This window comes from Myzus persicae, unplaced genomic scaffold (genome assembly GCF_001856785.1).
Source record: "Myzus persicae strain clone G006 unplaced genomic scaffold, MPER_G0061.0, whole genome shotgun sequence".
NCBI classification, from domain to species: Eukaryota; Metazoa; Arthropoda; class Insecta; order Hemiptera; family Aphididae; genus Myzus; species Myzus persicae.
The window spans coordinates 366,586-390,549 of NW_019101002.1; the positions used below are offsets into that span (position 1 = coordinate 366,586).

The 23,964-nt window shown below is 31.0% G+C and overlaps 5 protein-coding genes across 9 annotated transcripts; 3 read left to right on the forward strand and 2 right to left on the reverse strand.

The window, feature by feature from the left end:
• Window positions 1-796: 796 nt before the first annotated feature.
• Window positions 797-2,240, forward strand: LOC111027233. Its single transcript, XM_022305512.1, has one exon. The coding sequence runs from the start codon at window positions 845-847 to the stop codon at window positions 1,481-1,483; it is 639 nt and encodes a 212-aa protein (XP_022161204.1). The 5' UTR covers window positions 797-844; the 3' UTR covers window positions 1,484-2,240.
• Window positions 2,241-7,023: 4,783 nt separating this feature from the next.
• Window positions 7,024-9,868, reverse strand: LOC111027230. The gene is made up of 6 exons (XM_022305509.1): window positions 9,274-9,868; window positions 8,847-9,215; window positions 8,643-8,779; window positions 8,298-8,514; window positions 7,974-8,144; window positions 7,024-7,890 (listed from the first exon to the last, which is right to left on the reverse strand). The coding sequence occupies exons 1-6, from the start codon at window positions 9,706-9,708 to the stop codon at window positions 7,690-7,692; spliced, it is 1,530 nt and encodes a 509-aa protein (XP_022161201.1). The 5' UTR covers window positions 9,709-9,868; the 3' UTR covers window positions 7,024-7,689.
• Window positions 9,869-14,286: 4,418 nt separating this feature from the next.
• On the forward strand, window positions 14,287-15,909 carry LOC111027244 (succinate dehydrogenase [ubiquinone] cytochrome b small subunit, mitochondrial). Its single transcript, XM_022305527.1, has 4 exons — window positions 14,287-14,505; window positions 14,593-14,693; window positions 14,761-14,963; window positions 15,589-15,909. Exons 1-4 carry the CDS (start codon window positions 14,472-14,474, stop codon window positions 15,764-15,766), a joined length of 516 nt encoding a protein of 171 aa, XP_022161219.1. The 5' UTR covers window positions 14,287-14,471; the 3' UTR covers window positions 15,767-15,909.
• Window positions 15,910-18,464: 2,555 nt separating this feature from the next.
• LOC111027246 (cytochrome b-c1 complex subunit 10-like) lies at window positions 18,465-19,078 on the forward strand. The gene is made up of 2 exons (XM_022305534.1): window positions 18,465-18,649; window positions 18,785-19,078. Exons 1-2 carry the CDS (start codon window positions 18,594-18,596, stop codon window positions 18,909-18,911), a joined length of 183 nt encoding a protein of 60 aa, XP_022161226.1. The 5' UTR covers window positions 18,465-18,593; the 3' UTR covers window positions 18,912-19,078.
• A 1,934-nt stretch (window positions 19,079-21,012) lies between these two features.
• On the reverse strand, window positions 21,013-23,879 carry LOC111027245 (cAMP-regulated phosphoprotein 19-B). 5 transcript variants are annotated; one of them, XM_022305529.1, is made up of 6 exons: window positions 23,768-23,879; window positions 23,376-23,499; window positions 23,166-23,313; window positions 22,646-22,710; window positions 22,446-22,565; window positions 21,013-21,935 (listed from the first exon to the last, which is right to left on the reverse strand). In XM_022305529.1, the coding sequence occupies exons 4-6, from the start codon at window positions 22,697-22,699 to the stop codon at window positions 21,732-21,734; spliced, it is 378 nt and encodes a 125-aa protein (XP_022161221.1). In that variant the 5' UTR covers window positions 22,700-22,710; window positions 23,166-23,313; window positions 23,376-23,499; window positions 23,768-23,879; the 3' UTR covers window positions 21,013-21,731. The 5 variants fall into 5 exon arrangements, with proteins under 5 accessions (XP_022161221.1, XP_022161220.1, XP_022161225.1 ...); XM_022305528.1 differs by lacking the exon at window positions 23,768-23,879 and having other exon boundaries at window positions 23,376-23,740; XM_022305533.1 differs by lacking the exons at window positions 23,166-23,313; window positions 23,376-23,499 and having other exon boundaries at window positions 23,768-23,853.
• Window positions 23,880-23,964: the final 85 nt, after the last annotated feature.

Consider the following 23,964-nt stretch of genomic DNA (forward strand, 5'->3'; position numbering starts at 1 on the left):
TCTGGCGTAATCGATGAAACCCCCGTGTGCTTACTGCCAATAGTAAGAACGATAAGATTTTGAAAATATTGATACTGCATGTAATGAGATCTTTTCCTCACTCGAAATAATGAAGTTTTATCTCATCTCCAATATGGGTATAACAAACGCTTAAGTGGTTTATATACTTGGTAAAAAAAAAGGAAGTTGTGTATTTGCTATGGTTAAAAGTAGAATATATCAATTAGAATAATTTATTGAAGCTGTTAAAATTCAATTATTTTAATAAGCTAAGTGTTATTAGGTACTTAGTGGATTGTTTTTTAAGCTTATTAAAGTTGTCCACGAGGACCAAATGCTTTTTTAATATTTCTGGACTTCTATACCACGGTAGTAAGAATTAGTAATCTGAAAAAAATTTCACATAGGTAGATGTAAAATTATTGTATTTAATTATATTTAGTATAGGTAGGTACTATAGGCGACGAGACTTTCGCGCGTTTCCGAAGAAACAGCGTCGTACGGTCGAAAACATTTTTTTTAGAAAAAACCGGTCTAGCCGAGAACACTTGTCGAAAATAATATTATATTATAATCATATACGCTCGTCGTCATCATATGTTGCGGTGTGCCCTCGTTATTGTGACGACGACGGCGGCGATGGTATAAGCCGGTCAACGGTTTTGTGGGTCAATCGGCGACGGGTCCTGCGCGTGGAATGCATCGCGCCTCCTCTCTACAACCCGGTAACTGGTGATCGCGAAAACCGGCTACCGCTCGCGGCGTCCGGACGGATCGACGAGCTATTATTATAGTATCACGGTCGCGGACGCCGTCGACGACGCCACTATCGTCACTGCCGCCGATGGTCAGTGTCTTCTTAGCAGCCGCCACGCGTACGATGAACGCTCCACGATCGGTTGGGGGTTCGCTAGCGTCGGTTCTTGGGTTCGCGCTCGTACTGGCCGTCGCCGCCGCCGAGTCCGATTCAGCCGGACCTGACGCGTCCTCGCTGCAGACGACCGAGGCCACCGGGCCGGCTGAAGGTCGTGGACACTTCAAGAAGATGATGTTGAACCCGTACATGCTGATACCGCAGCTGATCGCACTGGGCTTCGCGCCGATCGTTCTCGCCAACCTCAAGATGATGGTCATGTCGGCGCTGATGATCAACAACATGGCCCTGAACGCGGCCATTTTCATGACCGTCCGGAACATGGTGTTCGGTCCGCGGCCCAAGGTCAAGTACGTCAACCACGGTTATCATCACGACCACCAAAACCAACATCATCATAGTCTTCGCCAAGAAGACAGCGATCATCCACACCACGACCACAACGACGATGACGGTGTCCAAAGTCATCACGCCAGAAAGAGCGAGCAACGCGCGTCGTCGAGAAGGACGCATACGAGCATAAAACGTCGCCGCCGCAAGACGCCGGATACACAACCCATCGCTGCTTTGTTGCGGCAACGACCGACTCCACCACCGCCGTTAATTTAAAAACATTATTATTTATTTATTCTTTATTTTTTCAAGCGCCTTTTAATAATTTATTCTATTGTGTAAATATCGACTATCTAGTCTATTTAATTTATTAATTTATTTATTCGCATTTTATTCGTACGGTCGAATCAAAGCCCTGCAGAGGCAACCCCGGTGTCATATATACTATACATATAATATGTAAGTGCACACTGCACATGTGCCGAGTTGTGTAAAAAAAATCATTTAACATTTAATGAATCAATACCTAGTCAGCTATGATATACGTATCATATGGTCCCTCAAACACGATGTAGTTGCCCACGATTGGTTCGTTTTGGTGATGAATTTTTTTTTTTTTTATGCAACTCGGCAATAGTTTAATAACTGCAAATACCAATTATATATGGCCAGGTATAAAGTGCCAGAGTGGTGCACCTAGAGTGTTTCACGAAGATTCGCTAGTATAAGGAATGCCAAATGGACGTATATTACCCGGCGGTGACTTCATACATAAGACATCTTCGTGAGATATTCTGTGATCCGAATGCACCTCAAGATTATAGTATTATATAGGTTAGGAACGTGCTTGATGACATTATTTCATATAGTAAACTGTTTGTCAACATGCAAGGAATACGTACCCCGCGTCTTAAGTTTAGCGAGAAAAGTGCCGAACGTCGCGCAATATTGTCAAAATCGAGTTAGTGTTTTCAGATATTACCTTTATAGGTATAACCGTTCGTAGAAAAAAACAATATTTTTCCGATATGAAGCATAGAGGAAATCCGTTTTCTTAAAACTTTTTCGAGCGGCAATTTTCTTGTCAATATGTCATCGGAATATAGTAAAATCATGTATTTTACTAAATCCCTAACTATTCACCTAGGTGAAAATATGACTATTCCGGATATAGTCATTTAATTAAATGCCTATGTATCAAGTCAGGCAAATATTAAAAATGAAACGTTTGTGTATTATTTTAAAAATTAAACTATATTTTGTTACTAATTATTTATTGTTATTCTATATAAAAATAACACATAACTTATTAACACGATATCAAATATATTTTGTATAGGTTCCTATATACATATTATCTTAAATGTTTACATATTAATAAGAAAATACGGTTTAATTTTTAAAACAATACAAAAACATTTCATTTGTATTATTTGCTCGACTTGAAATGGGCATTTAGTTAAACGTTTGGGCATTGAACTAAATAGTAGGAGGATAAAAATATAAAATTAAATTCTTTGAATATGCATTTAGTAAAACTCCTTATTTGACTATATGCCCACGACATATTATATACTACACATATTAGAGAATGTTTGCCCAAAAGTAGGTTAACATTTATTTAATTTTTGTATAAACATAAACCTAATACTTAAATATAGTATAAAATATGTAAAGTATAAAATTAGCAGGCACCTGTACTTAATATTCGCCATTTTATAAAAAAAAATCTATTGAGTATTACCTATAGTATGTCAATGGTATACCGTAAACAGCGTAAATTATTATCCGTAGGGTATGTGTGTGTATACCTATAATAGGTAAATAATAATTATTGTTTTAATTTTTATAATATGTAATTATCTTTAGTCGTACATGTATAGGTAATTGCATATTCTGTATTTCTGTGTATGTAACAGTTCTAAATAAATGAAATATGATATTTTTAACCTTTGTTTGTATTTTGTTGCAAGATACTCGAACACCATTAGCAATATCAATACGATTATAATATAGATCTCCACCATAGGGCTTATAGTCTCCCCAATTTTGAAATATTTTAGCAGTTTGTGGTTCTGAAGGGCTTATTTTGTATATTAAACTAATTTTAACTTTTAAATCTGCTTCTTTTGACCAGGCTTGGCCTTTGAATTTTGGGAAGAGGAAGTAGATGGACAAGGCTAAGTACGTTCGTATTGAAAAAAAGTTTAACTGAGTGCTGAAGCTGAATCATATATATTAATGATTCAGGGTGGACGGTAGGGCATAAATTATAATGACCCAGATAAGTCCATTCAAATTTATAAGTACCTACCTATAAGATTAGATTACAAATATTGTAATTAGTTGTGTGCTAATCACTGAATAAGTAAAGTACCTAGTAAATACTAAAAAACATATGTTTATTTGAATGTAAATCGTAATAATTCTTGTGTCATTCCGTATTCGTCGTTATTGTATATTTCCATTAAGCCTTAGGTATAGGTACTTGGAGAGGCCACTGAAGAGCGTCAAACGGATAACTTAAAATTTGAGTTGGAAATGCGGAGTTTTGAACTTGGCACGCGCTCAAAATTAAAGCCAAAATATGTCAGAATACTGCGGTGAGATTGCTTATAGATATACGTATATCAACGTTTTTTGCAGTTCTTCCTGTTCTCGTTTCACTCTGAATCACAAACGAATAGAACGTTTCGAACAACGTATAAAATAAACATAAAGATGTACGCGTATAGGTCATGATGACCCGCCGTGCGTAGTGATTATAGTATTATATACACGAGAAATGGCACTCTAAACATATCGTACTTTGATACAGGTAGGTTTTACTACGGTGAAAGTGAGTTTACGCATTTTCCAAGTTTCACTGGAACGTTTCGTATTATGACGAAGAAATAATATATACATACCTACTACCTATACAATAGCGGGATAAAATGATATGCACGAAGTCAATTTAATAGCGCATCCTAAATGAAAAGAAAAAAAACCTGTTGGCCGTATAAATTGAATCGAGTCAATTTACCTATACCCCACCTAATACCTATACAATATTATAATATTTTACATAGGTACCTACATAGATTAAGAGGTAGGAAACGGTTAGTCACGTGCGCTTTTCTGTTTTTAAATGGTCTTCAAAAATATGATTATCGCAGAGAAGTCCCGATTTAATGCACGTCCGCTCCTATATACGGTCAATGAGAATATCATTGTTCGTTACATTAAACGATTAAACTACATAATATTTTATTATATATAACACGTATGTCGTATATATATTAAACATTTATGGTGACTATAAAGTACAGACTATAACATTCACAATAGATCTAGCTGTTTAATATATATATGTATAGGTACCTACCAATAATAAAAATGTATCATGATTCATGATGTTTAACGTACCTACATACAAATTATCTATTATGTTTGGGGCTTACCTATACCTGGATATATATATATTTATAAATCATGGGCGTTCTCACGGGGGGGGATATGGGGGATAGAACCCCCCCATGGCCTTTTTTTTTTTTTTTTAGTGCTAAATAACGGGTAGGTAGGTATAACTTTTTTAAGGTATCTGATATTGAACATTATAATGATATAATACCATTATAATTATTAATAAAAGCAAGTAAAACTGAAAGCAAATAATAAAAACCCTAAGGCAGCCATAGATGCTTTACGTTTATGTACACAGTCAATTTTTCCAAATATCTATAAATTATTAAAAATATTATGTACCATTCCAGTATCTACATCCACTCCCGAGAGATCATTTTCATGTATGAAACGACTAAAAACCTATTTAAGAAACTCAATGACTGAAGTAAGGAGTACATATTTTTATTAATATTATAACTTCGTATATCATATTTTATATAATTATATTTCATTCATAGAATCGTCTTAACGGCTTAACATTGTTGGCCGTTCATAGAGAAATTCCAATTGATGCCAAAGAAGTTCTTGATGTGATGGCTCAAAAATCAAGAAAACTGGATATAATTTTGTAGAATTAATATTTTAATTAAAAATATAGTATTGTTATAATTTAATGTATGTTGTTTTTTAATTCAAAAAAGGGGTGGGGGCTTTGCTACCACGGCTCACCGTTAAATAAATTTTCATATCCCCCCCCAATAAAAAATCCTGAGAACGCCTCTGTTATAAATATATAATATTATTACACATGTCTAAGTAGCAACACATTCTCTAACAACTATTGACAACTCCGTAATGATGTATAGTAAAAAGATTAAAATGTACTAAAAATATTTTTTGGTGATCTGATATCTACACTTAGTACCATCTGAGAAATGAAAATAATTTAAAAATATTTGTCTATGTATATCACGTCTATGAGCGTTCTAACCTTTACTATTTTAGGTACCTAACGTGGTTGCATACGGTTATTTACCAGTCACTCGTGTGGCCATTGTACATTTAGTGAGTTTCTGTCATAGACATAATAACTAGTGTATTATATTATTATAAGCTAAAATAACTGCCACTCAGACTGTTGTACGCTTGAACGTACCCAAAGGCGTCCCAAACGGCCACACTTACTTACAAACTCGTTTCAGCATGCAGCGGTTCGATGTACCTACAATGTGTTTCGATTAAGATTGTTTTAACCACCGAAACGATTCCACAATCAGTTTTTATTTGTAGGTTCCATTTTTTTGTTCTAACGTCCTCACTTCTCACAATATAATATACATGGGTAATAAATAATAATATAGGTATACAAGTATACAACAACAAGCATTAACTGTTCCAGTGTTCCTGACGAATTGTAAGTTTAGTTCCCGCTCCAGCGGACCATGCAAATATGCAATATACCACTATCACTATACTATCATAATTGCTGTGGATATAATTAAGTGCGGAACATGAATGGTGCGGAATTAATAGAGTAAGTATCTTAAATCTTATCTTAAAATATTAAATGATTCACCAGACGACATATACAATATACCACGTATTGGTAATTAGAAAGGAATTGGTAATACATGTATGAGAATCGGAGTCAACCCATTCATGTATGACAATTTGAATTGCAGGGTGACCGCAGATGCCTGAGTAATGGTACGCGGCAATTGGCCATATTCTAGTTCACAAATTGTTTGTAGTTAAATAAACTTTGATGTGCACTATTCAGATTATTTAGGGCATTCAAATCCTGGCCCTCGTAATGATTATGCTGTAATATTATATTATGTGTATTAGATTTGCCCAGATAACCAGACGCGTCATAAACATATTTTTGGGGGACAATCGCCTCAAACGATTTTAATTTTTAAGCCAGGTAGGCGGGTAATTTTGTTAGGGAGTAAAAATATTTTAGGATTTATTTCTCATTCTTAAAAGAGTAATATATTGATCTTAATTCAGTGTGATAAATTAAAATTATACAATAGATGTGCTTTATGAGTAGTGACACACTGACAATACTGAAGATCACCCATATTATGTACCTACATAAAATACAATAAAATGTTAGAATTTTTAAGCTTATTCTGTATTTTCTCATCTTCGTTTAGATTTTTGTGTAATTTTTATTGGTAGGATACACCTCTCTGATTTTTTTAAATTTTTTGTATTGTCTAAAGTGAATTTAAAAAATAAACTGAACCTAAATACACTTTAAAGAAAATAAATTAGACTTAAGTTACTTGGACAACATTGTCAACATTGGACTTATTGAGATTTCGACTAATTGTTTTGGATGTAATTATGTTTGTATTTGACCTAAGACCTAACATCTTGAAACCCAAACAGATATAATACTTTAAAAAAATATGTTACGATTTGTATTATAAAACTCAATTATTATTACAGTATATTTATGCATCTACATAAAGCAATTGTAAACAACATATCATTTTGTGGTTTAAAAATATCCTAGTTAGGTTGTTTCTTACATTTTTAACAGTCACATTCAAGTATAAAAAAGCTTACATATCGCATAAATAAAAAAAACAACAATGATAATTTTTAAGAATCCTATCACAGAAATTAATATTATACATTTTATCAATATATATGTATAATATATTACATTATAATTTAAGTGGCGTACTTTGTGGAGGAAGGGGGATTATCATCAAACAACCCAATTTTTTATGAATTTTTTTTTTAGTCAGTTAAGGTCAACCAATTCCTAGATACAAGACCTCTACCAAAATGTAGGTCAAAGTACGTCACTGTAATTTACTTGTATTAGTTGAACATTTAAAAACAAAATTTTAGTATAATATACATAATATCATAAGTCACTTAAATTAAGAAAAACCTCGAGAAAAACTTAACTTTAAATAAGCACCTTTTTTTTTACTCTGTTAATGTTAAAATTAATATAACCAATAATAGTAAATCCTACAAATGTGAAAGCACAACCTTTTTTGTTTTGAGAATTGTGACATTTTGAAATTAGTAACAAATAAATAAAACAAGCATAAAAATAGTGAAATAAGTTAAATTAGGGAGCTTTGTAAAGTTATACTATTTTTAAGGTGTCGCTGTATAGATTTTTTTTCAACTAATTCCAAAGCATTTAAATCCGGTCTTAAAGTGCACAACCATGATATGAATTCATCGCAACTTGATTTGCAAGAAAAATGCACAACCCAATCGTTGCAGCTTTCCTCCAATGTTGCATCGTAACAGGACCACTCCTTGTTTATGAAATATATCATAAATATTTTAACTTGTAAAAATTTTAATTTTAAATGAAAATATAAATACTTATTATACTTACAATTACAACATAATAGTGTGATGGAGAAGGCGATAATTTCAATGAATCCATATTGACTAATAACATACTGTCTGTAATTGTGTGAGGAAAATTGTACAAAACTATATGGCTATTGGTCAACAAACAACAGTACCCATCAGGTAATTTGGATTCAACATTTAAGTTTTTGTGCTGAAAATTTAATCAACAATAAAATAGTTTTGCTATAAGATAACATTTGAATACAATTTATTTATCAATAAATTGTTTATGTATTTATTTTTAACTTTAAATATTTATAAATTGAATGTTGTGTAATTTAGACGTAATATTAATATAACTTACACCTGCCAAAGAAGAGCTTAGAGCATTAAACCATTTTTCTTCTTGGCTACAATCAGCAGGTGCCAAAATGATTGGGTAATTAATTAGAAGAATTTCAATAGAGTGAGGTCGATCACAACGAATTTTTTTGACTTTTTTACAACGACCAAATCTTAAAGGTATCGATTCACACAGTAACTTTTGATCTGGATGTTCAAATATGTATAAAATATCTTCACTAAAACATAATTTAAGTTATTTTTTATCATTTTTTGTTATTGTAACTCATATTTAAATATTAATTGTTTTACATATGATTCTCAGTTTGTTTTAAATTTAATGACAGTGTATAGGTAATAATAATACCTTAAACGAACAAATCTTGGTTTCCATATAGATCCTTTTTTAACCATTAAAAATTCTTCTAAATGAGATTTTAAACTATTTGAAGATTCACTTTCTTTATAGTACCACAACCATGTATAAAATTTGATTTTTTCATCCTAGAAAAAAAATTAACTTAATACCTACATATTGAGTTGAAATAATTAACTATGAAGAAAGGTTTACCTTAGGTATAGAAATTTGACATTTTACAGCCTCATATAATTTATCATCATGGTTAATATTTATGACAACAAACGCATTATTTGGGTCATAGTGTCCACTTCGTCTGTAAGCATATTCAAGACTGCCAATCATTTGTAATGCTGATTGCACATCTATTGCTGTTATCAAAGTACACTTCTTTGATTTTTCGCTAACAAAGACTGCAGTTTGATCACATGGGCCTAAGGCTATTAGGTCTAGGCTTGTAAAATTTGAACTATAGAATACTTCTAACCTTTTGGTATATACATTTTTAGTTAAGACACAAAACCTAATATTTGTAATAACTACAAATAAAGGTGATCCGCCAGTGCTTAGCATTCTATAAATCTGAAATAAAATAATAATATTTAAATTGAATTTATGGAAGTAAACTATTTGGACTTACTTTATAAATAGATTCTTTGGTTTTTAATTGTAAATCTCTTTTAATTATATTAATCAGTTGGTTGGATCCAATATCCAAATGTTTACTCCAAACATGGCTCCACTGTTTTTCTTTCATTTCCAGTTCTATTTGGTTAAAAACGACTTGTTGGGATTTGAGATCGACGTTTAAACCATTCATGTAAAGAGAAGGAAACTTTAGTTTTTTTGATTTTAAAACAGAACCTTTGGACGATGTTTCAATTGGTTGAGGGTCTTCTTGTCCTTCAGGTGCTCCTCTTTCACCACATTCCCCAATTCGTATTTGAATGAGATTGCCATTACTGGGTTCAATAACGTCTTCGTGGAATGATACTCTTTTCAGTCCAACTACCGGATGCACCTGTTTGGTGTTGGACCGACGGTGGACGATCGAATCTGGCGAATGGGCCGACATCAGCGAAATGCTTACATCGGTAACAGTACATTAATTACTAACTAAAACGCATTTCAATAATTAAACAATGAAAACAATAAGAGTGAATAAACTAAAGTAGAAATAAGATTAAACTTCATGTTTATATTTGGTCACATTTGTTGTTCTTTGATAGTAAAATCTGTGATAATGTAGCATGATAGATAATAAATAATTGTATTAGTAGATAAGAACTGAAAACCATATCACGATATTATAAAGAAGCATCTATCGTGGACCACGATTATAGATTACCATGGGCGGATAGGCCATTTTTGGCCTACCAGGCAATTTTAAAAAGGGGCCCCACATGAAAAAAAAGTTGCTCGCAAGTACAGTATTAGATGAATTATATTACCTACAATATCAAAACAAAACATTGAACGTGTATGATTTGTATGTTATGGCAATATTAACATCTAGAAAATCTATAAAATATATTATAACAACATCTATATTCTATTATCAATTGACAATTAAGTACATCTAATTATAAAAGTTTAGTGTTTAAGTTAGGCTTTTACACTTTAAAAACAATAATGTTGAAAATTATAAATGTAATAGACACATTAAAAAACACAATTTGTGTTTTAAAAATATTAGAAAATTTATTTGACAACCCCTACTTATTTTATACTGCTGATTGCTATTAAGTGTAAAAATTATACTAAGATACCTATAAAATATAGTTTCTTTTAGTTAATATTCTACATGAATACATGATTATATTATAATTATCATAATAATTAATAAGCACCTATTTTATATATTTAGTGATGGGCCGCAACGAATAAAAACTAACGAATAATTATTCGATACCTAGTTTTTCCAAATAAGTTATTCGAATAATCCTTACGACAAATATTTGAATTATTATTCGAATATATTTTCAAAAGCAAATTCGATCTAGTAAGTACTTTTGGTAGATCAAAATTAAAAATCCTCCAGTACTTTTAAAATAATTGGGGGAAAAAAAGAAAATTTGTCAAAATTGTTTGGTAACCTTGGTTAAACTGTCTTCACTTCAATTGTATTTGATTAGTTTGAGTTTTTTTCCTACAAATGTCAATAAAAAATTATTTGTTCGGTTAAAAAGATAAAAATGTAATAGGTATATACTATATAAGTTTTTATTATATCTAAAATATTAACGATACATAGGAATGATTATTGTTTATAAGCATTTAAAGTTCAAATGTTGACAAAACCACAGTGTTAATTAATAATTTGTAGTTCAAAACTTAAAAAATATAAGATTATAATATAAAATAATATAATATTTCAAATTTGAAATTTCTTTTGTAATTATATAATATTAATGTGTCATTGCGTTAACCATAAAAAAGGCCCCATTCCCAAAATACAAAGCGGGGCCCACCGGGAAATGCCCGGTTGCCCGGTAGGCCTATCCGCCCATGTAGATTACTATCTATAATCGTGATCGTGACCATAATAAAATAACAGTTTACAGAGTATTCCATAGAGTTAACTCTATCCCTATGTAATATTCAGTTGCGGTTTGCGGATTTTAGGGTGGTGTTGGGTCAGAGATGGCCATGGCCCATTAGCCATGCTATACAGTTTTTCCAAATAGTCCCGTATCACCATTATTATCTTTATAAAAATATATTTAAATGCAATTTTGTTTACACTTATGAGTATGCAAATTCTAATTGATATCCATTACCTAAGTCCAAAGATAAATATATATATTTTTTTTAATTCAAGAATTTTCAATGTATATTTTAATATTTTATGCAATTAATTTTTTTAATTTTCAAGATGATTATATTTTTTTAATTATATTTTTTAAAACAGTTTAAAACGAAATATTAAAATTAAGGGAAAATCGACCAAGTTGCTAATTAAGTTATTAACTTCGCAAGAATAATATATTATGTACCTACCTATATAACAAAACACAAAACACGACTCGCATAAATTAATCTCTCACAGTCTCACGGATTTACAGCAATCAAAATTGTATACCTATTTTTTTTTACATTCAACACATTTTTTACTTTCTCGTTAGTACATGAATAGGTATACATCGAAGAAGCAAAACGTTACCCTACCCCGAAGTAATGAAAGTTTCAGAGAAGATGAAAAGCTATTGAGTTGAGTATCCTACAGATAACCAGCTTTAAGGTGCTACGAGGCCGGGGGTAATTTTTTTGGTGTGGCCTAAAGTATAATTTTTAAATTATTAACGGGAGACCCAAAATTGTATATAAATACGTGAGGCCTGAGCTTTGAGTCTCAATGCCCTTTCCTAAGGTCTGCCAGATTGTCAAAAACCATCACACAATGTTATATCAACATTTTTACGCTTCAACGAATATATGTCTCGATTTTTGGAAACATATATTTCTCTTTTACCGGACAACTTTTTTTTTTAAACGTCTGTAGTTTAGCATGCTGAAAATGTCGGTTAAGTCGGAATTGGGCGGTCGGGCTTAGTTTTGAAGTTATAGCTATTTGAAGTCAGGGACCCACCCAAGGTGGTTTTACATAACAAATCAAGATTTTTGAGAGATGTTGTTAATTGTCCAAGCCAGCAAGTGACCTCACACCGCGTGGGTGTGCAAATTACTATCATTTTCAATTAGCTGTTACCTGGACTAAAATAAATCTAAATATCTCAGTCCGTGGCTATAACTTTAAAAGTAAGTCTGACTTCCAAATACTGACTTTGCTAAACAAACTACATATATTAAACAAAAAAAGGGGTTAGGCATAGGCGAAATTTGGGGGTTGGAAGGGCTTAGCCCCTCCAATATTAAAATTAGCCTTTCTAAAAAATTATATTTAATTAAAGTTTTGAATTCTGCATTAATTAACTAATCTAAATAATTCAGCAAACGTTGTTTAAAGAAATAACGTTTAAACAATGATTCATTATTCGTGTGTTATCCATGTTGTCATATCGAATCATCCACAGAACGACAGAACATAAATATAAGCTTAATAATAGTAAATTTTCTGGTAAGAATGTGAATCTAGTTGGTGTATTCGTGAAGTCCAAATTTATAATTCCCAATAGTTTTGAAAAATGACAGGACATACAGTCTTCCCTGAAAATCGTTTTTCGTATACAGTAATATTATATCATTGAATTCAAATTTAATACCATGAATTACAACGACCTTCTAGATACTTAATTGTATAGCAGATCGACATCCACTTACCTGCTTTTTAAATATTGGTTTTGGTTTTACGTAAAGCCCCTCCAAACTCCAAAGTCCAAGTTAAAAACTAAAATTGCGCCTATGGTGTCTGGAAAACAAAGAAGTTACGGTGTTTACAAAATGTCATAAAAAAAATCAAGAGATTGATTAAATCATGCAATTCGTGTTTTGCTAACATAACGCATTTTCGAACTCGACAAATTAATTTGCTTTAACTGGGTCGATTTTCACTTAATTTTAATATTTCTTTTTTAAGCTGTGAATTCTGTGCTATTAAATTAAAATGTTTATATATTTATTAGATAGTATCACTGTAAAAAAATACTGCATTTAAATTTTAAATGTAATGATTTTCCACGGGGATATTAAGGGTGGTACATCACTTTTGGGACACACCATACTAATACATTATAAACCAGTCAAAAACTGGTAATAACTGGTAACTAAAAATTCCCGTTTTTTCCCATTTCTCTTTTTTTTGTTTTCCTAATTATTCTGAAAACTAAAATGTACAGTGAATTTTTCAAGGCTGCCTAGGCTGGCCAAGGTAATCATTTTTTTAACCCAGTTGAGTTAAGTTAATAGGTATTTACACAATTTGCATTAAGTTAAAAAAAGGTATTAATATAGGTAATAAAAATAAAAATTTCCTTAGAAATATAGGCTAACTACACTGAGGATCGTTCTTATGCAATGATGAATGATTTAAAGTTGAATTTAAATTCAGCACATCCATAACAGTAACAACTTTCCCCAGGTTTTTATTGTTTTTATTTTTTAATGTAAGGTATTATTTTATATTTTTATTCATATATTTTATAAATCTGTTATGAAATAATAGAGCGAGGGCTTTTCAGTCCCTCTATTCTCCTCTTAATTCTTATGCAAAGTTTGAATCACAGATCACGGAATACCAGAAAAAGGATGACGGATCTATCCAACAGAAAAAAAAATTATAATTATATCAATTATTGTTTATTAATTATTAGTATACCTAATTGTCTTAATTACTTGGTAATGACTTATGACCACGGATTAATAGCAATTATATATAGATACAGCACCAGCTGTAAAAGGTAAACACTAATGACTAAAAACTAAAAAGCAGTAATTAGCACGAACTAGGATTAGTTAAGATATCTTAGTTCGTGGTAATTAGTAATTTATCATGCCTAAAGTAAGAACACAGAATAGGTGAAATTTCACCCACCCATTCTGTTTTTGTAGTAAGAATCACGTGGTAAGAATATAAGAAATTAAGAATAAGAACAATCGCTTATCAGTAATCAGTCATCGATTTGGTCAACATTAGACTGCTATGAAACCATATGAAACTGATAGTAATTAGTAACTATGTATAATTGTTATCAGTGGATCAGGGTCAACTCTTGTCATATGTTGCCAAGCTGAGGACAAATGATATTATGCCATAATTATTACAATACTGAAATATTTGTGAATGTAATAGTGTGCAATAATTTAAATAACTATCGTCTAAATTAACGAACTGAGCATTTACTAAATACGATTATTGTTTCGACTTATTTCCAAAGTACAATGTTGAGCCTAAAACTTTTTCGTCAAACCAAATGTAAGTATTCACATCATGTCAAAACTATGATCTACCATAATCAATTTTCCAATTTTATCTGTACACTTATGGTATATTTTTGTGTAGGTTCGATGTTTGCTGCCCAAAGACCAATATCGTTTAATGCACTGTCAAAGTGTGTGAATCGATTTAATGTCACCAGTCATTTGGGCAACAAAACACTAACTGTAAGTTTGAAGTGTGAGCAATACAATTTGGATCCAATAACATGTTAGATGTTTTGTTACATTTTAGAAGCCTTTATTGACTGCTCCAATGATAGCACGTTTCACTGGAAGTGCTGCAGCTGTCAAGACCGGTAAAAATTATGCTAGTATTTGGAGAACCGAACGTATTGTTTCTATAGCACTAATGGGATTGTTTCCTGCCTCAGTATTATATTCATCTCAAATAGTCGACACTTTATTAGCAGCAAGTATTAGTCTCCACGTTTACTGGTAATGCCATAATTGTAATAAAATTAATTGTATAGTTTTATTTATATTAATTAATGCCATCTGGCATTTTGAATATTAAAGTGAATTGACAAACTATCAAATTTAAATGTTAAAGGTAAGAACATTATCTGTGCTATACATTGGTGTTTACAATGTATTAATTTTTAGTCAAGATGATCAACAGTACAATTTAAAAATGTTCATTGATCTATTAAAAATTAAAATATTGTATTACACCAACATACAAAACCTGATCATGTTCTTACCTTATTCACTCTAATATAAAAACTAACATCATAATTGCTGGTGTATATTTGTAGAACCTAGACAACAGCACAACACATGTGCGTTTAGTGAAATCACTTATCATTATGAAATTTCTACTGATAATTTAATGTCAACCAGCATAAGTATTAATTTTTTTAAATATCTGAAGTCTAGATATTTACAACATAACTTTATTGGAGGAAATACTTCATATTGTTATGATCGTTGCCGAAATATAATAGTGCTTGAATAGTTGAATATTATAAAATATAAATGTTAGCAATAATATGTTGTGTTTATTTTTTGAAAAAAAAAATATTATTATTATTTATACAAATATTTTTATTTTATTTTTAAGGGGACTTGAAGCATTGGTAGTTGACTATTTACGTGTACCAGTTGTAGGACAGCTGGCTAACAAAGCTGGACATGTAGCTGTTGCTCTTCTTGCGATTGTCACCTTGGCTGGATTTTTGCAAGTTACTTTTGTTGGTGATGGACTTGGCAATGCCATTGTTCAACTTTCGAAGTTGTAATAATACTTAATATTTTTTCATGTAGTGTAACATGTAAATATTCTGTTTATAAAATCGTAATTTTATCTTTTTATTTGTTGTATGGAAATTAAAGTCAAGTTCAATTATAGTAACAAGCAATAAAAAAAATATTCCACAATTCATTTTTATACATATTTTATCCTACTAATATCTAAAATTATAATTCATAGGTCATAAATTATCATTGGAATTTTTAGATTTTAGATAAATAATCGTTTTAGATACAGTAGAGTCTCAATAGTCCTGACCCCCAATAATCCATTGAACGTTGTAATCCTCATGGCACACAAATCCATTTGTACGGAAGTAGTTTCTTCGGAATTCCCAGAACACAATTAATCTATTATATATTTTTATCGACAATAAAAATGTCATCATTTTTTATTACCTATTGTCTCTACAACAGACTAACAATAGTTGTCAGTTTCTTCACTTCTTTCTTGTAGAGTGGTTATTATTATTGTTTGTTACAATGATCCCTCGTGAATACGTGACTTTAACTTTAGATCAAAAGGTTGAAATAATTAAGTTAATAGAAAATGGCTAGAAGTATGGTGTGGTTGCTGAAAACTTTAGAATAGTCACAAAAAATACTTAATTTATATGGTCCATCCAACAGCGAAGACACTACATTCCAATAAGTTTTAAAACAATTTCTGAAAAAACTCGTTTATTTCACCTTGAAATATCAAAGCAGGAAGATCGTTTTAGTGCTAGTAGAGGTTGGCTAGATAATTTTAAAAATTGTTTTGGTATTAGGGGCCTTAAACATTTGACAACTTTCATGTGACTAAGCATCAATTAAACAATTTTGAAACAAGTTGCATTTTGATAAATGAAAACAATATTTGGACCCAGAGTAAGTGATTTTATTCATCCGGACTATTAAGGCTCTACTGTATTTTCATTTGTACATTTTAAATATTTCATATTACATATTTACTATTATGCTGTACCTTAACTCCTGCTGTTGAGTGTTGACTGCTATCTAATGGCATGTATGCACAATATTTGATAGTTAATATAGGCACAGCGTTTATTTATTCTGTGATACATTTATATAGGTGTTGGGGAAATATAATAAACAACATTTTAGCTACTTTTATTTGATACTATTTCATAAAAGTTAAAATTAAATTTAAAAAATCAGTTTCTACAGCCATTACATACTTGACAACACAATTTTAGTTCCTGGGTTAGGTTTAACTTTGTTTAGAATGGTTACTGGATTACTGGATATCAACAAAAAAATTAAATTAAACAAATGTTACTAGCAGAATTTGTTTATTTTACATAATTGTACAAAATATTTAACAGTATAAGGATATATTTATAACACTGTTTATACTTGGTAAAGAGTTAATGCCAGTTTCTGAATATAGTTTTGAAATTTTATCTCATACAAGTTCGTCCGAGTCAACATCAAACAACTGCTGTTATCCGTCATACTCAATAGTCAAATACCAAAACGGGTTTTAAACTTATCTAGCCTAAATTAAAATTAAATAGCTTAGGTTCAATATTTGTAATTTTTAAAAGATCCAAAAAAAAATGTCAGATGATTTTTTTTTTACATAGTAGTATTTAACGATTATAACACAACATTAAATCACATTCACAAATTTGAATTTGTTTTATCCTCAGTGATCGGGACGCCACTATTTTATTGTTATGCACTTACGCTACAGGCACTCCTCCCAAAAAGTACTTTTTTAAATGTAGTTTTCTGCTTCTAACGTTATTTAAACATGCCCTTCCTTGCCTACTACAATTAAAAAAATCCAAACCCTCCAAAACAAATTCCTTAGAATTTTCCTTAAAGCACCTTGGTATATGAGGAATCGCAAAACAATGATACTGGAATATCCCTAATAAATATCTGGATTGAAACCCAACTTAAAAACTTTCACACCAAGCTGAAAGACTCGGACGGAGCCCGCCATTACCAACTAGGAAAGAAAACCCAAAATAGGCGACTGCCCCAAGACATTCTCTTACCAGTTACCAGACACTGAAGAGCTCTCATTGGAAGATGGAGAATAAACAAACAAATAATGTCAAATCTAACTATGAATTATCATAGCATTGTAATCACTAACATAAATGTAAATATTAAATTGTAATCGTAATCGTAATGTAATGTATCGTACTTGTAATAGCACCTAATGTGCTGAAACATTAAAAAAAAAAAAACATGCCCTTACAAGGAAAAAATATCCAGTCTACAAAGAGCCCATTTATGTACTTCCCAAGACCTAATAAATGGGCTGAACCATAGTTAACATCACGGACTAAGATATATCTTAGTCCGTAGTTAACATATTCAGTATTAAAGTATAATAAAATATAATATATATTGTTATTTATTATGTATGTATATGTAAAGGCTTCGATCCCCATACATAAAAAACACTCTTTTACATTATATCTGGTGTTGTATAACAGGAGCTAGAGAAATAGAGCTTGGGGATGCTTCATCAAGTACATATATAGTTTAGTAATATATTTAACACCTCAAGAATAAGGCATGTCAGTACGTCAGACGTTTGATGTTTGTTCGTATTGCCGCCAAATTTAGACAAAAATAAATACCCGTGATCCAAAGACGTTAAATACTAATAATAAAATGTTATCAGTCGAAATTTCTGATATGATATAACATATGATGAAGCCAATATCATTTTTAAGTCTTTTGCAAAACTCAACATTGTCCGAGTGTGACCTAACCCGTCGAACATTAAAAATTAAAATAGGGATCTGTCCATTGATTTAAATCTTTGCAGATTCGTCATTTCCTCCGTTCAACATGAGTCTTGTGTCAAATTTAATTGGTAGACGGTACATCTCCCAGGCAGTCAAGTAGTAAGTAAAATGTTCGAGTGTAGATTATGGATTAAATAAGGTGATCATATTCTAAGGTCAAATTAGATCTGAATTATGTCATTTTGACGTATACTTATACGGCTCAGTAATTAATTGTTCGGTTAAATTTTGCAGTGTTCCTAGCGCAGGCTTGTATGGCGCTACAGGATTCACCCTCTTGTGTTACTTTACTGACTGGAAATTGGTATTGCAATACTTGCCATACTACAACACAAAATTCCCAAAGGATGTGGAAGAATAATCCAATAAACAAAATGTAAAGCAATATAGTGTTCTTAATATCTGTTAAAATAATTACAGTACTTTTGATGAATATGTACCTAAGTGAATGATTTTTTTTTGTGAAGGATAATATGTACCATTTTTTTAATAATTATTAATTAAAATACAAATTATCATTAGCCAATTTATTTTACTTACTTTGTAAAAAAACAGTGTTATTTGTTATAAATCTTAATTTTTAAATGACCAAGAAGTAGAAAGTATTTTTTATAACACAATCACTGTGTGCTACACATGCTGAACAATCTATCAACTTAAAATATTTAAACAAGTAGTCAATTATTAGCATTACATTATTTTGGATAAATTTGAATATGAGTTGGTGTTATAAACATACAATTTATACCATTTTTAAGGGTTTGAACTTATTTTTAGAAAACATCAAAAGGAATATAGAATACAATCTGTTATATTTATTTTTACATGGAATCTTGAACCAACACTAAGTATATACCACAGATAATAATCAGTATACGTACTAAATAGCTAAACATTGCTCAACATTTAACTGTAAAAAATGATAATTTAATAGTGAATTGTTTCAAGTTTGTGAATTACAACTAAATGACCAACACTTCACTTGAGATCGTTTTTTTATTATCGTCAACTTTTATACATGAAAAAGTTTTGTGGCTGCATGATGAACTTTTTTTGAATTTCTAGTAAAAAACATATGAGAAAACCTAAATTAAATGATCAAGATTCTTTACTCATTAACGGACATTTTATCATACGTAAATCAAAACATTTAACTAAGATCCAAATATTTTGATATTTTTATCATGGTTAGAAAATGCTAATTACATACATGTTTGATTAGGAATATATATTTTGAAAAGATTTTAATCTAGTTATTTGTTTTTGGATGAACTCAAAAACAAAATTGATTTTAAAAATGCATGTTTTGCAAATTTTCTTCAGCACAAGTTCCAATTGTTTATCGAAAGATGACCAATAATCATTGCATGATTACCTAACACCTATTCAGAATCAAAAACTAAAACATGAATAATATCATGTTTGTGTTTAGTGCTGGGTTCTGAACTTTGAGGAGCCCTAATTTAAAAAATGTTTATTTTCTTATTGACGTTGCGCCCACTGCAACACGACATATCAGTCATATCACATATACATTAATGTATATCGGTCAATTGGTATATCAGCATACACGATGTGTATGAAAAACAAATACCAAACAATCGATCAAACATTCACAATATTATAATTTACCATCAAAGTGAATAAATTAAATATAGTAAAACCAAAATCCAATACACCATTTGGAAAAACAATACATACATTTTACCAATTTAAGTCCCAATACTATTTTGTAGTACTTTGACATAAATTATGACAGCTTATATATTCAAAAAGGTGGGGCCCTGCTGCAATGCACCGGCGGTAAACCCGGCACTGTTTGTGTTAGTAGTACTGCAGTAAAGTTGAATTATTGAAAGTAACATCAAAAAGTAAGTTGTAATGATTGCATTTATTAATAAATAATAGATAATAAATGTTGTGGCCATCAGTAATGCCACATGGTAATTAAGTACCAATCAGTTTTTAGTTGTTCTTATTGAAAATAACAATGTCGAGTTGAGTTCACAAATATTGAGACAATACTCATTATTTACATACATTTCATATTTCCTATTTATTCTTACACCAGAACCACTATAATTAGACATGGTTATGTCAAACAATTTTTTGCTTTAGTTTACCATATTACATGTTAGTAACATAACAAAAGCAAAATTATTTTTAAAAGTTAAATTTATTATTGCCCTTAAAAGTACCCAACACATTGAATCAAAAAATAAAGTTATTAAAATATATTACGTAGAATTTATTTGCCAAAACTTAAATTAAATTAATTATTTACCACAATTAAAATAATTTTACCTTGTATATCTAATAGTATGCAGTTAGTTTTAGTGAATTTGCCAAAAAATCAGATATAATTTTTTTTGGTTTCATTCAATAGTCAGAACTAAAAATAAATAACAAGTTGGTAATCAGTAATCAGTTATTTGCTGTAGTCATCAAATAATTTAGACAAATAGGTACTTAAAAACATTTTATTAAATTACCAAATCACAAATTTTAAATTGTGTATATAATATTATCCTTACTTTGAAAAAACACAAATAAGATTTAGTTATGAAACTTAATACGTCATAAATTTCCACTTAGACATGTCTATACTCTATTCAGAAATAGAATAGAAACGTCGACAATAATGACCAGTTTTTGTCAGGCGGTGGTCAGATGCTTCTCCCACCAACACAGGTGCGCGAGGGCTTTATTATATATTTAGTCTTATTCCAGATAGAGTACTAGATATAATACTAGATTACTTGTATACTGCAGTTTTACTGGCTTACTTTGATGGAATTTGGTTATAGATTGAAGCAACACTCACGAGCAAATGTGCTCACATCCAAAAACATTTTATGAACCAATAATTAAAAAAAAAAATATAAAAAAACGATTACTTTGTTGAAAAAAAAATGCTTTATTATGAGCGTTAAAATAGAATTAAAATATTATGTAATAATACACATAAAATTCTCTGTAAAATTCAATTACTTATTAATGATAAAATTATTAAGAAAAAAAAAATAGTTTAATCAAATGGCCATTTTTTGTTTACTCCATAAGCCATAAGTCATAACATTAACAAAATTAAAATGAATAACATTTACATTTGATTGGACTAAATTACTGAATAATAATAAAAAAAAAATTAAATTAATTTATAACCCATTAGACATACAAATCACGTAGTGGATGATGGAGTGGAACTTGAATTGAATTTTGGCTGAATAATAGAGGTCTTGCGTGCTGGAACTGTTTCTGGTGTCGGTATGGTATCTCCAGTACCAAAACCCAATACTTGTTGCACAGGACGATTATTAATCAATTTATTTCCATTGCCGGCCTGTTTGGCCATTTGATAATCACCGGAATCAAAAAATTTTTGCTGAAAACCAAATTAACATAATTTAAATGTATTATAAAGATAAAAATTGATAACTCAAATAATATATATGCTTTGTATATTAGTATACTATCAATAGATATATAATAATTATTTTAAATGTTCAAATACAATTAAAATACAGCATAAATCATATTTTACAGAAATACACTTATGTTGAAACTAATAAAATACCTCATAAAACCCAAGAACACAACACAAAAAAATGTTTTCTCAAATTATTATTTAATATAAAATTATTGTAGGTAAAACTATTAAAAACAAATTGGTCAAATATCAATAGAAAGAAAAATAGGTATTATTCATTTACGTAGATATTTAGAAAAGCTAAATGACATCATTGGACTTGGTTCGATACTACTGGCTATCTTACACATGTACAAAATTGAAAATGATATCTAATTATTTTAATTTTCAAAAATCAATTAAAACAAATAATTAACTAAAATATTAAATATTTAAACCTATTATGATTAATGAAGTATGTCATACCCCTTTGGCTAAACGTTTTTGGAGGAGGGCAGAATGACCACTGACTGGAGGCCAATTTGACTTCATTTGATACTGTTTCTTCATGCACTCTTCTTGGGCTTTTTCAACATCTTTGGGGTCCTAAAACAATTGTATAAAAAATAACTTGTAAATAAAAGAAAAATATTGTTGAATCATTCAATCAAACAAACAATTCTTACCTTGGGCTTACAAAATTCTGGATTTTGAATCTCATTTGGGTTTTGATCGGCCATAGCTAAAACAACTGATTATAAACAATAGTAGATTAAAAATACTGTGGACATGTTTAAGAAACAATTAATTAATTTAAAAACAAAGTTTGAAGATGAAAGATTACCTATGTTTTATTATCCAAACGTACCCACCCCAAATCAGTGCAATCGAAAAATGAACAACGGGAGTGCCAGCCACACAAAATGAAATGGCGGATAATATAGCATTGAACGATTCGGTAAAGGGAATAGTAATAATTATATGGAGATAATATAAATGGCGTTGTACTTGACCTCGGATCGGCGGAGAAGTAAGCGAAAAAAAATATACACAACTATACGAAAGGACACGACAAATGGTTATCAACAATTTTTTTTTTCTTGTCCAATTCGATCTCAATAGATGAATGGTCGTAGTAAATGGACGTGCTAATGAGGAAAATTGAGTCCCGAGGACTGTCATTGTCAAAATATTCAACATGATTACCTGTGCTGCGAGCGTGGTGGTGAAGGTGATGGCGGTATCCGCAGGTGGACTGTCGACGGTTGTTCGAGAACGACTAACTAGCAGCCGATTGCAAAACGAAGGGATGGAAAAAAAGCGCGAAAACCGTAGACGCCGCTTTGTTTTTGCTCTAGGGAAAGAAAAATGTAAAATATTTTTTGAACAAAAAACAATAATATTGTAAACACGCACAAACGGTTGGCGTAATGTGGTAGAGTGGTACTACGGGTGAAGACTGAAGAAGTGAAGAGCCGGAAAGATTGGGCGGGTAAAAGACGTGTGAGAGCAGTGAGACTGAACAGCCAATCCTCTTAAACTAAAATAGGTACAATATTATTCCATGTTATTATCGTCGTCTGTTGTTGTTTTATCTGTTTATCAGCAAAATACGAGAGCCACCGCCGTCCGTATTGTTATTATTATGGTCGACAAGAGAGAGAGAGAGCCGCGCAAACTTCGGCAGTTTGGGGTACGAACTACGGTGTACGAGTTGCGCAGTAATTGCCACTAGCGCGTGCAAACAAGACAACAATAATAGAATGGCTGAATGGACGAATTGTAATCAGTACAAAGTACAATTATACCTTTAATATACGTCTTATATACAACTGTTCTGTATGTCTTCGCAATGGAAACTACACAAAACAAAACGTGAGCGGCTGCAGCTGATGTTGTTGTTCTGAGCTGATAGCGTTGGACAGCGCTCCCGGTGTCTACCTCGCGGTGACATAACCTCGAAAAACATTACGGTCCGTCCAGACAAGAATCGTGCGTTGTAGTT